The sequence below is a fragment of the Heptranchias perlo genome, chromosome 17, assembly GCF_035084215.1.
Source record: "Heptranchias perlo isolate sHepPer1 chromosome 17, sHepPer1.hap1, whole genome shotgun sequence".
NCBI classification, from domain to species: domain Eukaryota; kingdom Metazoa; phylum Chordata; class Chondrichthyes; order Hexanchiformes; family Hexanchidae; genus Heptranchias; species Heptranchias perlo.
This window is the reverse complement of record NC_090341.1, coordinates 2,580,913-2,595,540: the sequence shown is the minus strand read 5'-3', so window position 1 is coordinate 2,595,540 and position 14,628 is coordinate 2,580,913. Positions and strand designations below refer to the sequence as shown.

General features: G+C 49.4%; 1 protein-coding gene across 1 annotated transcript in view; it reads right to left on the bottom strand.

Moving 5' to 3' along the window:
• Positions 1-14,628, bottom strand: part of aldh1l1 (aldehyde dehydrogenase 1 family, member L1) — a 61,709-nt gene that overhangs the window by 21,233 nt on the left and 25,848 nt on the right. The window contains exons 9-14 of the mRNA XM_067998347.1: positions 13,914-14,005; positions 12,546-12,693; positions 9,338-9,457; positions 6,970-7,097; positions 5,442-5,592; positions 4,952-5,022 (exon numbers count right to left, since the gene is read on the bottom strand). Of these exons, the coding sequence (XP_067854448.1) occupies positions 4,952-5,022; positions 5,442-5,592; positions 6,970-7,097; positions 9,338-9,457; positions 12,546-12,693; positions 13,914-14,005 (710 nt within the window). The remainder of the gene's footprint in view (positions 1-4,951; positions 5,023-5,441; positions 5,593-6,969; positions 7,098-9,337; positions 9,458-12,545; positions 12,694-13,913; positions 14,006-14,628) is intronic.

Genomic DNA, 14,628 nt, shown 5'->3' with positions numbered 1-14,628 from the left:
GGACATTCAGCCACCGACCTTCGAGTAAGCGTTCTCCAAGGCGGCCTTCGAGACACACGACAACGCAAAATCGTCGAGCAGAAATTGATAGCCAAGTTCCGCACCCATGAGGACGGCCTCAACCGGGATCTTGGGTTCATGTCACGCTACACGTAACCCCACCAGCGAACAAATGTTATCTGTTTTTAATATAACGGGTCAATTGCTGTCTTTTCCTTCCGGATGTTTCTATGTTTCTGCCTCTCTCGCTCTGTTTTTTTTAATTGGCATCTCCTCTGTTTTTTTTGTTCTGGCCGTTTGTATATTCGGTGGCCCTGTAGGTAACACCTATCTGTCTGAACACTTTGGTTGCCTTGGCAACGGGCAGTTGAAAAGACTCTCTGTAATCACCAGACATTGTTCTGTGAATTATAAATGCGATAGGTTCGAGGATTTCATTTCCACATTCACCTGAGGAAGGAGGAAGCCTCCGAAAGCTTGTGGGTTTTAAAATAAAATTGTTGGACTATAACTTGGTGTTGTAAAATTGTTTACAACTGTCAACCCAGAGAAAGACTTCAGCTTACACGAAACTAAAGCCCATCAAAACCTTGCATAAATTATCGCTTAGCAATCAATGCAATTATGCAAACCCATCAATACAATGGCTTTCAGTTCAAGACTAGTTACGGGGACAAGAAACCAACAATCACCGGAAGAAGCCCACCATAATCAGACAAAGAACGAACCTTGTTTTGGAATCAGATAAGAAATTCGAAAAACAGTATAACTGGGCGACCAGTTACGAAGCACAGAGTTGGTTTTGGAGCAGGTTCTAAGCAGTTGAGTTTTAAACAGCAGTTTTGGAGCAACAACAAGGCAACCGCAGCCCTCCACGAAGATCGCCCACCCACAACTGCGCCTCACCGCACCAACAGACTCGATCCAACTGAAGAACCTTCGCAGATTCCACAGACCAGGAACACGTGGGGACGGCAGGGCCCAGAGGACACAAAGAGCGTACCCCAAAACTGAAACCGGCTTACCTGGCTGGATTTCGAACTGTCAAGGAACCCTGGTTTGGTGAGCATGATCCCTGACCTCTCCTAGTTCAATTTCAACATCTCCACATCATGACTACCATCGACACCACAAACTGCCGGCTCACAGTGGAAAGGATATCCAAGAAGATCGCGCATTTAGACACAGACATCAAGTTTTTACAGAGCTGCAAGAAAGCAGACAAGATCCCGAAAGGACTCCAGATCACGAACCCACTCAAGTCCACATACAACTCGGATTACGCTGAGAGACTCTGCCGCCGTACCTCTCGCACACTCCGCAACCATCTCATACACCAACTCTACAGCAGACGCCACAACCTCGAAACCAAGATAGAGTCCATACTCTCAACCTGTACTCAGGACACAGCAGACCAGCTACGTTATACCGCCAAACAGACGAGGCAACGGAACTACGCTGCCTACATGAAAACCAAGAGCAGGAAGCTTGAGAAACTCGGCATCACCACCAGCAACGACCAAGCTTCCCCTGGTACCACGGTTGCAACCACAGGGAAGTCTATTGTCAATTTATCCGACCACACCCTTCAACCAGACGAAATCGAAGTTCTCAGCCGAGGGCTCAATTTCTGCCCCACTACCAAAATGGACCCCACTAGTCTCGCGGCGGACACAGAGGAATTCATCAGGAGAATGAGGCTCCGGGAATTCTACCACAAACCCCAAGATTTCAGCAGCGAACCCAATGAGACAATCGACGATCCGGAACAGCAGACAGAGGGATCCGCGGTACAGCAACCGAAGAGGAAAGAGTCAAACTGGACTCCTCCGGAGGGTCGCTGCCCTCAGCTGGACATGTATGCTCAAGCTGTCAGGAAATGCGTCAATGCCAGATTCATCAGCCGCACTCAGAAGACAGTCCAGAATGTCACCCGAGCACAACGCAACGCCATCAACGCTCTCAAGACCAACCGCAACATCGTCATCAAACCAGCGGACAAAGGAGGAGCCATAGTCATACAGAACAGAACAGACTATTGCAAAGAAGCATACCGACAACTGGACAACCAGGAACACTACAGACGGTTACCCGCAGATCCGACCAAAGAACACACCCACCAGCTCAACAAACTGATCAAGACCTTCGATCCAGACCTTCAAAGCATCCTACGCATTCTCATCCCACGTAATCCCCGCGTGGGAGACTTCTACTGCCTCCCAAAGATACACAAAGCCAACACACCCGGACGTCCCATCGTATCAGGCAACGGAACCCTGTGTGAGAACCTCTCTGGATACATCGAGGGCATCCTGAAACCCATCGTACAGGGAACCCCCAGCTTCTGTCGCGACACTACAGACTTCCTACAAAAACTCAGTACCCACGGACCAGTTGAACCAGGAACACTTCTCACCACGATGGACGTCTCGGCACTATACACCAGTATCCCCCACGATGACGGCATCGCTGCGACAGCATCAATACTCAACACCAACAACAGCCAATCTCCGGAAGCCATCCTACAACTCATCCGCTTCATCCTGGATCACAATGTCTTCACCTTCGATAACCAGTTCTTTACCCAAACACACGGAACAGCCATGGGGACCAAATTCGCACCCCAATACGCCAACATTTTCATGCACAAGTTCGAGCAGGACTTCTTCACTGCACAAGACCTCCAACCAACACTATACACCAGATACATCGACGACATTTTCTTTCTATGGACCCACGGCAAGGAATCACTAAAGAGACTACACGATAACATCAACAAGTTCCATCCCACCATCAAGCTCACCATGGACTACTCCTCAGAATCAGTTTCTTTCTTGGACACACGAATCTCCATCAAAGACGGGCACCTCAGCACCTCACTCTACCGCAAGCCCACGGACAACCTCACGATGCTCCACTTTTCCAGCTTCCACCCTAACCACGTCAAAGAGGCCATCCCCTATGGACAGGCCCTGCGAATACACAGGGTCTGCTCAGACGAGGAGGAACGCGATGGACACCTACAGACGCTGAAAGACGCCCTAGTAAGAACGGGATATGACGCTCGACTCATCGATCGACAGTTCCGACGGGCCACAGCAAAAAATCGCATAGACCTCCTCAGGAGACTAACACGGGACGCAACCAACAGAGTACCCTTTGTCGTCCAGTACTTCCCCGGAGCGGAGAAACTACGCCATGTTCTCCGCAGCCTTCAACATGTCATCAATGAGGACAAACACCTCGCTATGGCCATCCCCACACCTCCACTACTCGCCTTTAAACAGCCACCCAACCTCAAACAGACCATCGTTCGCAGCAAACTACCCAGCTTTCAAGAGAACAGCGTCCACGACGCCACACAACCCTGCCACGGTAACCTCTGCAAGACATGCCAGATCATCGACACAGATACCACCATCACACGAGATGACACCACCCACCAGGTGCATGGTTCATACTCCTGTGACTCGGCCAACGTTGTCTACCTCATACGTTGCAGGAAAGGATGCCCCAGAGCATGGTACATTGGCGAGACCATGCAGACGCTGCGACAACGGATGAACGGACACCGCGCAACAATCGCCAAACAGGAGGGTTCCCTCCCAGTCGGGGAACACTTCAGCAGTCATGGACATTCATCCACCGACCTTCGGGTAAGCGTACTCCAAGGCGGCCTTCGAGACACACGACAACGCAAAATCGTCGAGCAGAAATTGATAGCCAAGTTCCGCACCCATGAGGACGGCCTGAACCGGGATCTTGGGTTCATGTCACGCTACACGTTACCCCACCAGCGAACAAATGTTATCTGTTTTTAATATAATGGGTCATTTGCTGGCTCTCTCTGCCTTCCGGATGTTTCTGCCTCTCTCTCTGTTTTTTTTTTCTCTTTTTTTTTCTCTGTTTTTTTTCCCTGTTTGTTTTTTTGTTGAATGTGTATTCGGGGGTTCTGCAGATGACACCTCTCTGTCTGAACACGGTGATTGCCTTGGCAACGGGCAGTTGCAGAGGCAGTCTGTAAACACCATGTATTATTCAATATGTATAAATGCGTAGGCTTCAAGGAGATCTTGAAACATTTACCTGAGGAAGGAGAAAATCTCCGAAAGCTTGTGAATTTAAAATAAAATTGCTGGACTATAACTTGGTGTTGTAAAATTGTTTACAATTGTCAACCCCAGTCCATCACCGGCATCTCCACATCATAGTTCAATTTAGTTAGGTTTTGGGGGTGGGACAAGGGTAAGGGGATTAGTAGGGTGATTTTCCCTCGTTATGCCGTGTGTTCCCCATTCTTAACTAAGGTGTACTTTGTATCTCAGTGTTATCCTAATGTTATAAGTTCATTTGTGACTTCAATAAACCCAGTTTCTTTTCTTGTACCAAAACCAGTTGTCTGCTGCATTTTTTTGTTACAACCCCCAAATAAGTCCAAGGTCTAGAACCCAGGGAGTGGGAGCGATTCGGACCGCTCAGAAGTCAGAGGTGAAGCTGACACAGACCACCACCCCCTACAGGACGGCAGGTTCCCTTCCTCGAAGGATGTCAATGAACCAGTTGGGTTTTGCTTCAGTTTCATGGTCATTTTCCTGATGCCAGCCCACAAATTACCAAATTTAATGAATTCACTTTTACAATTTACCAAAGTGTGATTTGAACTCATGACCTCTAGGCTACTCTACCTGTCACAATGGGGCAGTGAGCTGGTAGAGGGAGAGTTCAAAGGTGAGGGCTTGTGGCATTCGGTGTTGAGAATCAGCCAATTGAATCAATCATAGAGTTTTGGCATAGGTTGGGGTTTGGTTAACCCCCTGTTAATCAAGCACTCTGTCCCGTACCCCTTTACTCCCCATTACTACAGCGGTAATGGTCAGATGTTACAAACTCGGCCACAGATTCTCCAGCCCGCAGGAAAACATCAATGTTAAAGTGTAGGTCAAACTCTTACCCAATTGGCTCCCTCTTAGTAAAGGTTAAGTTGCGATTGGGCCGAGCTTGGTTAATGGGGATGGTGCAGCCCTACAGAGAGAGGGGATAGGCAGCATTAGTGATTAAACAAACCTCTTCCCCTCATCAACCGGTGCAGGTGTACAGGTGCACTGCTTTACAAGTATACATGTGTGCAGGTATCCAGGTGTATGCAGGTGTACAGGTATCCAAGTGTGCGCAGGTGTACAGGTATCCAGGTGAGTGCAGGTGTGCAGGTATCCAGGTATGTGTAGGTATCCAGGTGTGTGCATGATTGCAGGTATCTATGTGTCTGCATGATTACAGATGTGTGCATGATTGCAGGTATCCAGGTGTGTGCATGTATCCAGGTGTGTGCATGATTGCAGGTATCCAGGTATGTGCAGGTATCCAGGTGTGCGCAGGTGTACAGGTGTTTTGTGAGCCATGCATGGGTAGTTCAGGAGCTGCAGGTAACGACCGCCACAAACCTGAATCTTGTCGCACCATCCAGCAAAGTAGCGGAATGTCTGGATGGACATCCCCACGTGGGTTTTCAGCGCCAGCGTGTAAACGGCCCCCGAGTCGATGGCCTCAATTGTTGCCAGTTCCTCCTGGTGCTGCTCCATCAGGTCGGCCAGCCTGCAGGTGAGGAGAATTCAGATCCTCAGCGGCAATCAGTCCGCATTTAAATTCAGGCAGCGATGAACCATCCGCGAGGGCAAGATTTTCCAGACTGCTTGTAATAATATTTCTTTATATCTGTAAATAACTGGGCCGAGCTAATCAATGGAGATTTGACTCGGGTTTCCCTCTGCCCAGCTTTCTCCCTTCCCCTCCTCTCCCCGGGATAGGGCTGCTCACTGATGCGAGACCCAAGGGGGCTCTCCGTGTGTGAGTCTGGACGGTGAATGTTCATCACCCCCTGCGCTCACTGACCTGCACTGGCTGCTGGTCCGGCAACGCCTCCATTTTAAAATTCCCATTTTTGGGTTCAAATCGCTCTATGGACTCGCCCCTCCCTATCTCTGTAACCTCCTCCAGTCCTACACCCCTCCCCATCTCTGTAACCTCCTCCAGTCCTACACCCCTCCCCATCTCTGTAACCTCCTCCAGTCCTACACCTCTCGGAGGTCTCTGCGTTCCTCCGATTCTGGCCTCTTGCACATCCCTGATTTTATTCTTTCCACCATTGGCGGCCGTGCCTTCAGCTGCCTGGCCCCTAAGCTCTGGAATTCCCTCCCTAAACCTCTCCGCCCTTTTTCTCCTTCTTTAAGGCGCTCCTTAAAACCCACCTCTTTGACCAAGCTTTTGGTCACCTGTCCTAATATCTCCTTATGTGGCTCGGTGTCAAATTTTGACAATCGCTCCTATAAAGCACCTTGAGATGTTTTACTACATTAAAGGCGCTATATAAATACAAGTTGTTGTTGTTTTGTTGTTGTATCTAACCCGTGCTGTACCTGCCCTGGGAGTGTTTGATGGGACAGTGTAGAGGGAGCTTTACTCTGTATCTAACCCTGTCCCTGACCCTGGGAGTGTTTGATGGGACAGTGTAGAGGGAGCTTTACTCTGTATCTAACCCTGTACCTGCCCTGGGAGTGTTTGATGGGACAGTGTAGAGGGAGCTTTACTCTGTATCTAACCCTGTACCTGCCCTGGGAGTGTTTGATGGGACAGTGTAGAGGGAGCTTTACTCTGTATCTAACCCTGTACCTGCCCTGGGAGTGTTTGATTCTGACAATGGCAGCAAAAGGGGACTAATATTCCATTCTCCATTATTTCCATCCCTCTCCAGGGTGAGTATGTGAGAAATGAAGCTCTTAATCCTGAATCTATTTCCATTGTATTCCAGAACCTTCCAAACACTTGGGCACTGTAATCCAATGGCAGCCACCCTCTTAGAGCTGAGATTAGGAGCCAATCTCTGGGATTTGTATTGTGTTTATTTTCTTTGTAAAATGTTGATTCTGTCTCTTTAATGGCTGGATCGTGTTTTTCTTGCTTTCAGTACTTTACCTGTAGATCAGTCTGCCCCGGTCCCTGGGGTTCATCCTCCCCCACTCTCCATTCTCAAATGCCTCCTTTGCAGCTTCCACAGCTCTGTCTACATCAGATACCTGGGCCAGGGACACCTTACAGATCACCTGAGAGAAGGAGACAGAGAGACTGTGAACGTGAGGTACAGGGGCAGTGAGTGAGAGGGAGTGAGGGGCAGTGAGTGAGAGGGGCGGTGAGTGAGAGGGAGTGAGGGGCGGTGAGTGAGAGTGAATGAGGGGCGGTGAGTGAGGGAGTGAGGGGCAGTGAGTGAGAGGGAGTGAGGAGCGGTGAGTGAGAGGGAGTGAGAGGGAGTGAGGGGCAGTGAGTGAGAGGGAGTGAGGGGCAGTGAGTGAGAGGGAGTGAGGGGCGATGAGTGAGAGGGAGTGAGGGGCGGTGAGTGAGAGGGAGTGAGGGGCGGTGAGTGAGAGGGAGTGAGGGGCGGTGAGTGAGAGGGAGTGAGGGGCGGTGAGTGAGAGGGAGTGAGGGGCGGTGAGTGAGAGGGAGTGAGGGGCGGTGAGTGAGAGGGAGTGAGGGGCGGTGAGTGAGAGGGAGTGAGGGGCGGTGAGTGAGAGGGAGTGAGGGGCAGTGAGTGAGAGGGAGTGAGGGGCGATGAGTGAGAGGGAGTGAGGGGCGGTGAGTGAGAGGGAGTGAGGGGCGATGAGTAAGAGGGAGTGAGGGGCAGTGAGTGAGAGGGAGAGGGAGTGAGGGGCGGTGAGTGAGAGGGAGTGAGGGGCGGTGAGTGAGAGGGAGTGAGGGGCGGTGAGTGAGAGGGAGTGAGGGGCGGTGAGTGAGAGGGAGTGAGGGGCGGTGAGTGAGAGGGAGTGAGGGGCGGTGAGTGAGAGGGAGTGAGGGGCGGTGAGTGAGAGGGAGTGAGGGGCAGTGAGTGAGAGGGAGTGAGAGGGAGTGAGGGGCGATGAGTGAGAGGGAGTGAGGGGCGGTGAGTGAGAGGGAGTGAGGGGCGGTGAGTGAGAGGGAGTGAGGGGCGGTGAGTGAGAGGGAGTGAGGGGCGGTGAGTGAGAGGGAGTGAGGGGCGGTGAGTGAGAGGGAGTGAGGGGCGATGAGTGAGAGGGAGTGAGGGGCGGTGAGTGAGAGGGAGTGAGGGGCGGTGAGTGAGAGGGAGTGAGGGGCGGTGAGTGAGAGGGAGTGAGGGGCGGTGAGTGAGAGGGAGTGAGGGGCGGTGAGTGAGAGGGAGTGAGGGGCGGTGAGTGAGAGGGAGTGAGGGGCGGTGAGTGAGAGGGAGTGAGGGGTAGTGAGTGAGAGAGGGTGAGTGAGAGAGTGAGGGGCAGAGAGTGAGGGGCAGTGAGTGAGAGGGAGTGAGTGAGAGAGTGAGGGGCAGTGAGTGAGAGGGAGTGAGTGAGAGGGAGTGAGTGAGAGGGAGTGAGTGAGAGAGTGAGGGCAGTGAGTAAGAGAGTGAGGGGCAGTGAGTGAGAGGGAGTGAGTGAGAGATAGAGCGGCAGGGAGTGAGAGATAGAGGGGTAGTGAGTGAGAGCGTGAGTGAGAGAGAATAAGTGAGAGAGTGAGGGGCAGTGAATGAGAGAGAGTGAGAGAGATAGAAGGGCAGGGAATGAGAGAGAATGAGTGAGAGAGAGATGGGGGCGGTGAGTGAGGGAGTGAGTGAGAGGGTGAGAGAGAGATGGGGGGCAGGGAGTGAGAGACAGAGTGAGAAAGTGAGAGACAATGAGACACGGAGCGAGAGATAGAGGGACAGGGAATGAGAGAAAGCAAAGAGAGAGAGTGTGAGAGAGAGAGAGTGAAAGCAAGACAGTGAACAAGAGATATGGGTGGGGAATAAGAGAGAGAACACAGAGAGGGAAAGAATGTGTGAGAGAGAATGTCAGTTCGAGAGAGGTAGGGGGAGGGGGAATGAGAGCGCATATGAAAGAATGAGAGAGTGAGAGGGATAGAGAATGAATGAGAGAGTGAGAGAGACAGAGAGAATGAGAGAGAATGATGTGGAGATGCCGGTGATGGACTGGGGTTGACAATTGTAAACAATTTTACAACACCAAGTTATAGTCCAGCAATTTTATTTTAAATTCACAAGCTTTCGGAGGCTACCTCCTTCCTCAGGTGAACATTTCCACATCGTTCACCTGACGAGAGAGAATGAGAGAGAGTGAGTGAGAGAGAGAGAGGCAGGGAATGAGAGAGAGAAGAGAAAGCGTGAGAGAGAGAGTGAATGAGAGAGAGTGAGTGAGAGAGAATAAGAGAGAGAGTGAGAGATGGGCACAGGGAATCAGAGAGGGAACAGAGAAAGAGTGTACAGGGATGTCTCTCTCTCCCATTTCTGGGCCGCTACAACTCGTTCCACTGGAGATAGTGAACCTAACTGTGATGGAGAACTCACTGTGCCATCTGTTGGGTTGATCGACTGATACCACTTCCCACCTTCCGCATCGACAAACTGCCCGTTGATGAAGGCTTGGTGAGGGATTCGGAGAGTCAGGTTATTGGCGCTCATCTCAAACTGTAAAGTAATTCAAAAAACAGAAGGCAATTCACAGCCAAAGATTATCACCTGGAGCATGCGATTAGATACCTAAATTCTGGTTGGTCAGCCAGGTGTCTGACACACGCAGAAACCCGTCCCCATCCTCTACTGACACTCCCGCGAAGGTAGAGTTCATGTTTGCCCAATATGGAGTGTACACTCAGACCCTGTGGGGATCCGCACCGCCGACCTAAACTCCAGGGCCCTTAGTGGCTGGTTGGCAACAGCTAAGGTCTGGGGACCCTGGACTGGAGTTTCCACTTTGGGCGCAATCGGCATTCGGGGGGAATTTCCGCTGAAATGCATTAACATAATCACAAACACAAAATCTGCCATCGACCAGCGCAATTTGGCAGCTTAACAGAGCATAATTATTTTTTTGGCAATCAAAAATATCAATTGATGAATTTAAGAGTGGAAACCAAGCGCAGCTTTATTAATGCAACTGAAAATGGGTTTATCACAAAAAATAAGCATTTTTAATAAAGGTCTCCAGTCCTCTGCCTGTGAGTGACCTGATTTAAAATCACTGAAAATGACTCAAAAAAAACTATACTGAGGCATTTCCTATTTTCACTGGTGTACACTAGTCAGTTTCTTAGTAAATTAATATTTTTTAACACTTTGAAACATTTAAACTGTGTTTTTGTGCCTAAGAAAACTGATGTAATTTTAAAACCCTCCTCGAGCGGCAGCAGACGGGCGCGATCAAAGGAAGCTCACCGTCCTTCTTGTTTCGAGCGGGGAGACGAGGCCAGTTTTGTGGGCGGGGCTAGTTTGCTCGCGATTTTTTGTTTAGCCTGAGCAAAAGATCGCGGAAACTCAAATCAGGCTGGGCACAAATTCGAAATGTATTTGCGCTGATTCGGCCGGATTGCGTTGAAAAAGCCAGCGCGATCGAGCGGAAACTCGGGGCCCTTATGTCCTTGTGAGGGTCGTGCCGGAGTGAAACCAGCTAAGATCACCGAGCCGACCAGGACACAGCACCGGGAAGCATCCCAGTGATTACATTCCCTCATGACATGAGAAGTCATGAGAAAGGCCCATTTGGCCAAGCGAGCTCCATCATTCCACAGCTCGTATAATCTAACTCACCGACGCAAATTCATTCTTTTCCAGAATTTTCATAGTTTTGCAACTTTTTAATCTCCCACAGTCTGCCCTTCCATCCACAGACTCCCTCCCTACTTCATCTCATCCTATCAGCATATCCTTCTATTCCTTTCTCCCTCGTGTGTTTATCCAGCTTCCCCTTAAATGTATCTACACTATTCGCCTCAACTACTCCTTGTGGGAGCGAGTTCCACATTCTCACCACTCTCTGGGTAAAGAAATTTCTCCTGAATTCCCTATTGGATTTATTAGTGACTATTTTATATTTATGGCCCCTAGTTTTGGTCTCCCCCACAAGTAAAAACATCTTCTCTACGTCTACTCTATCGAACCCCTTCATAATTTTAAAGGCCTCTATCAGGTCACCCCTCAGCCTTCTCTTTTCTAGAGAAAAGAGCCCCAGCCTGTTCAATCTTTCCTGATAGGTATAACCTCTCAGTTCTGGTATCATCCTAGTAAATCTTTTTTGCACTTTCTCCAGTGCCTCTATATCCTTTTTATAATATGGAGACCAGAACTATTCACAGTGTGGTCTAACCAAGGTTCTATACAAGTTTAACATAACTTCTCTGCTTTTCAATTCTATTCCTCTGGAAATGAGCCCCAGTGCTTGGTTAACCTGCGTTGCTACTTTTAATGATTTGTGAATCTGGACTTGACTTATCTCACTTCTCAACGACACTTTCCAGCCTTGTAGGCCTCAGGCCTTCACCTCGATTTCTCATTTTAAATCAGCCTGGGTTCCTGCTCCTGGTCACAATCCAGTGAGTCCTGCTGGAAAGCCCACAAGAGGGCATCAGGTTAGGAGAGGATAGATTGGAAAGTGTGAGCTGGGGCATAGGGCCAGAGGAGGTTTCAGGGGTGTAAGGTGGGGCCAGACACTGGGAGGGATTTGAAGCCAAGGATCAAAGTGTTGGAGAACCTCCATTGTTGAACCAGAGCACTAAAATCTTTGAAAAGGGAATTCGGTAGTTGCTTGAAAAAGAGGAAAATTAAAACGTAAGGGGAGTGAGGGGGAGAGTGGGATTAGACTGGGTGGGATATTAAAGGGTATGGGGAGTGAGGGGGAGAGTGGGATTAGACTGGGGATGATATATTAAAGGGTATGGGGAGTGAGGGGGAGAGTGGGATTAGACAGGGTGGGATATTAAAGGGTATGGGGAGTGAGGGGGAGAGTGGGATTAGACTGGGTGGGATATTAAAGGGTATGGGGAGTGAGGGGGAGAGTGGGATTAAACTGGGTGGGATATTAAAGGGTATGGGGAGTGAGGGGGAGAGTGGGATTAAACTGGGTGGGATGTTAAAGGGTATGGGGAGTGAGGGGGAGAGTGGGATTAGACTGGGTGGGATATTAAAGGGTATGGGGAGTGAGGGGGAGAGTGGGATTAAACTGGATGGGATATTAAAGGGTATGGGGAGTGAGGGGGAGAGTGGGATTAGACTGGGTGGGGAATAACGGGTATGGGGAGTGAGCAGGGGGGTGGGATTAGACTGGGTGGGATATTAAAGGGTATGGGGAGTGAGCAGGGGAATGGGATTAGACTGGGTGGGATATTAAAGGCTATGGGGAATGAGCAGGAGAGTGGGATTAGACTGGGGATGATATATTAAAGGGTATGGGGAGTGCGCGGGAGAGTGGGTAAGACTGGGGATGGGGTGGCTGTTCTTGGACTAGAACATTCTCTGATTCAAAGAGGATTTGAATCAGTTCTTGAATCGGTAGAGAGTGAAGGGAGAGGAGGTTCAGACAGGAGAGAGAAGATATCTGGATTGTGTCTTCAATCACAAACTAGCTGAAACAACGCTAGTGTCTTGTTGCTACAACCTTATGTTCTTGAGGTAATTCTACTTTTAAAAATTAATTTTTGAAATTAGAATTTTGGACATGGTGTCAACAGAGAGCTCAGGGGTAATCCTTGGTGTATGGATTATTATTACAAACTCTGCATACATAGTCTATCACCAGCTCTTCTTCCTCATCTTCCCCTCGGAGTTTCCTCACGAGCATCTGCATGAAGTCCTGGAATGTGGTGGCCATGTAGACATCTTCGTTCTGCAGCTGAAGACCATGACACTTCAGCTTGATTTCTTCCACCAGTCTGTGGGCAACAAAGACAAAGGAGGTTCCGACATTTAGCTGGTGATCTTGAAGCCCCGAGTCGGGCACCCGATTTTATAGCCTGTCCGATTTTACACCCTGCCTGATTTTACACCCCACCGAAGTCAACGAAGAGTAAAATTGGGTGTGTAAAACAGGCGACCGATCCATTCCAGTCGGGTGAGTTAGGTTGGGAGTTTGGGGAGTTAGTTTCCGTCTAAGTTTGGAACAAAAGGAACGCACAATGGCTCCTTCTTTCTATTGTGCTTGTTTTCAAATTCCTCCATGGCCTCGCCCCTCCCTATCTCTGTAACCTCCTCAGCCCCTACAACCCTCCGAGATCTTTGCGCTCCTCCAATTCTGGCCTCTTGCACATCCCCGATTTCCATCGCTCCACCATTGGCGGCCGAGCCTTCAGCTGCCTGGGCCCTAAGCTCTGGAATTCCCTCCCTAAACCTCTCCCCCTCTCTCTCCTCCTTTAAGACGCTGCTTAAAACCTACCTCTTTGACCAAGCTTTTGGTCACCTGACCTAATATCTCCTTATGTGGCTTGGTGTCAAATTCTGTTTGATAATCGCTCCTGTGAAGCGCCTTGGGACGTTTTACTACATTAAAGGTGCTACATAAATGCAAGTTGTTGTTGTTGTGCATTCAACAACAGTTGCAGGAAACTCAGGATGCACTCGTTCCAGGAGTGGGTATGACTGCATTACTCTGCTTGAAGGTGCAGTTGACGGTTAAAGTTGTAATTAACCAGTAAATGGAACTACACTGAGGAATGAGTCAGCAAGGAGCAAATCGTGGAAACAAAGAGATTTTAACCTTAATGTTTATCATTCTCCAGTATCAGTGTTTCTCCTGAATTCCCTATTGGATTTATTAGTGTCTATCTTATATTTATGGCCCCTAGTTCTGGTCTCCCCCACAAGTGGAAACATCTTCTCTACGTCTACCCTATCAAACCCCTTCATAATCTTAAAGACCCTTATCAGGTCACCCCTCAGCCGTCTCTTTTCTAGAGAAAAGAGCCCCAGCCTGTTCAATCTTCCCTGATGGTTATAACCTCTCAGTTCTGGTATCATCCATGTATTGGGCCCCCATCTTTGGTAAGTGAGTTTTCCACCAGTAGCCATTCCTTGAATTGCTTCTCCATAAATCAGACTCTTGGTGGAGTTCAAAAGGTCAATAAGCCCGCTGTAACCCTGGGAGCAGGGACATTACCTGACCACATCCATCGAGGCAGCTCCCGACTTGAAGAAATCTGTTGAATCCACAATTTCTGCTACATTGGAGAGGACGCCCTTCCAGAGAGTCTAGTCCAAGCAAAACATGGAGGAACATTAATGGCTGGGAGGAGGTACAGAGTGCGATGTCAACAAGCAGCGGTTTCATCAGTGAGGCACGTTCTCAAAGAGCGGAACTTCTAGCATTTTTTATAAACTATTTAGCTGAACTTTGTGCTTGTCAAGGTGAGGATGGGAGGCAGCCAGTATCGATATTGACGTCTCCCAGGGCAGGTACAGCACGGGTTAGATACAGAGTAAAGCTCCCTCTACACTGTCCCATCAAACACTCCCAGGGCAGGTACAGCATGGGTTAGAAACAGAGTAAAACTCCCTCTACACTGTCCCATCAAACACTCCCAGGGCAGGTACAGCACGGGTTAGATACAGAGTAAAACTACCTCTACACTGTCCCATCAAACACTCCCAGGGCAGGTACAGCATGGGTTAGAGACAGAGTAAACCTCCCTCTACATTGTCCCATCAAACACTCCCAGGACAAGTATAGGGTTAGATAGAAAGTAAAGCTCCCTCTACACTGTCCCATCAAACACTCCCCAGGGCAGGTACAGCACGGGTTAGATACAGAGTAAAGCTCCCTCTACACTGTCCCATCAAACACTCCCAGGGCAGGTACAGGGTTAGATACAGAG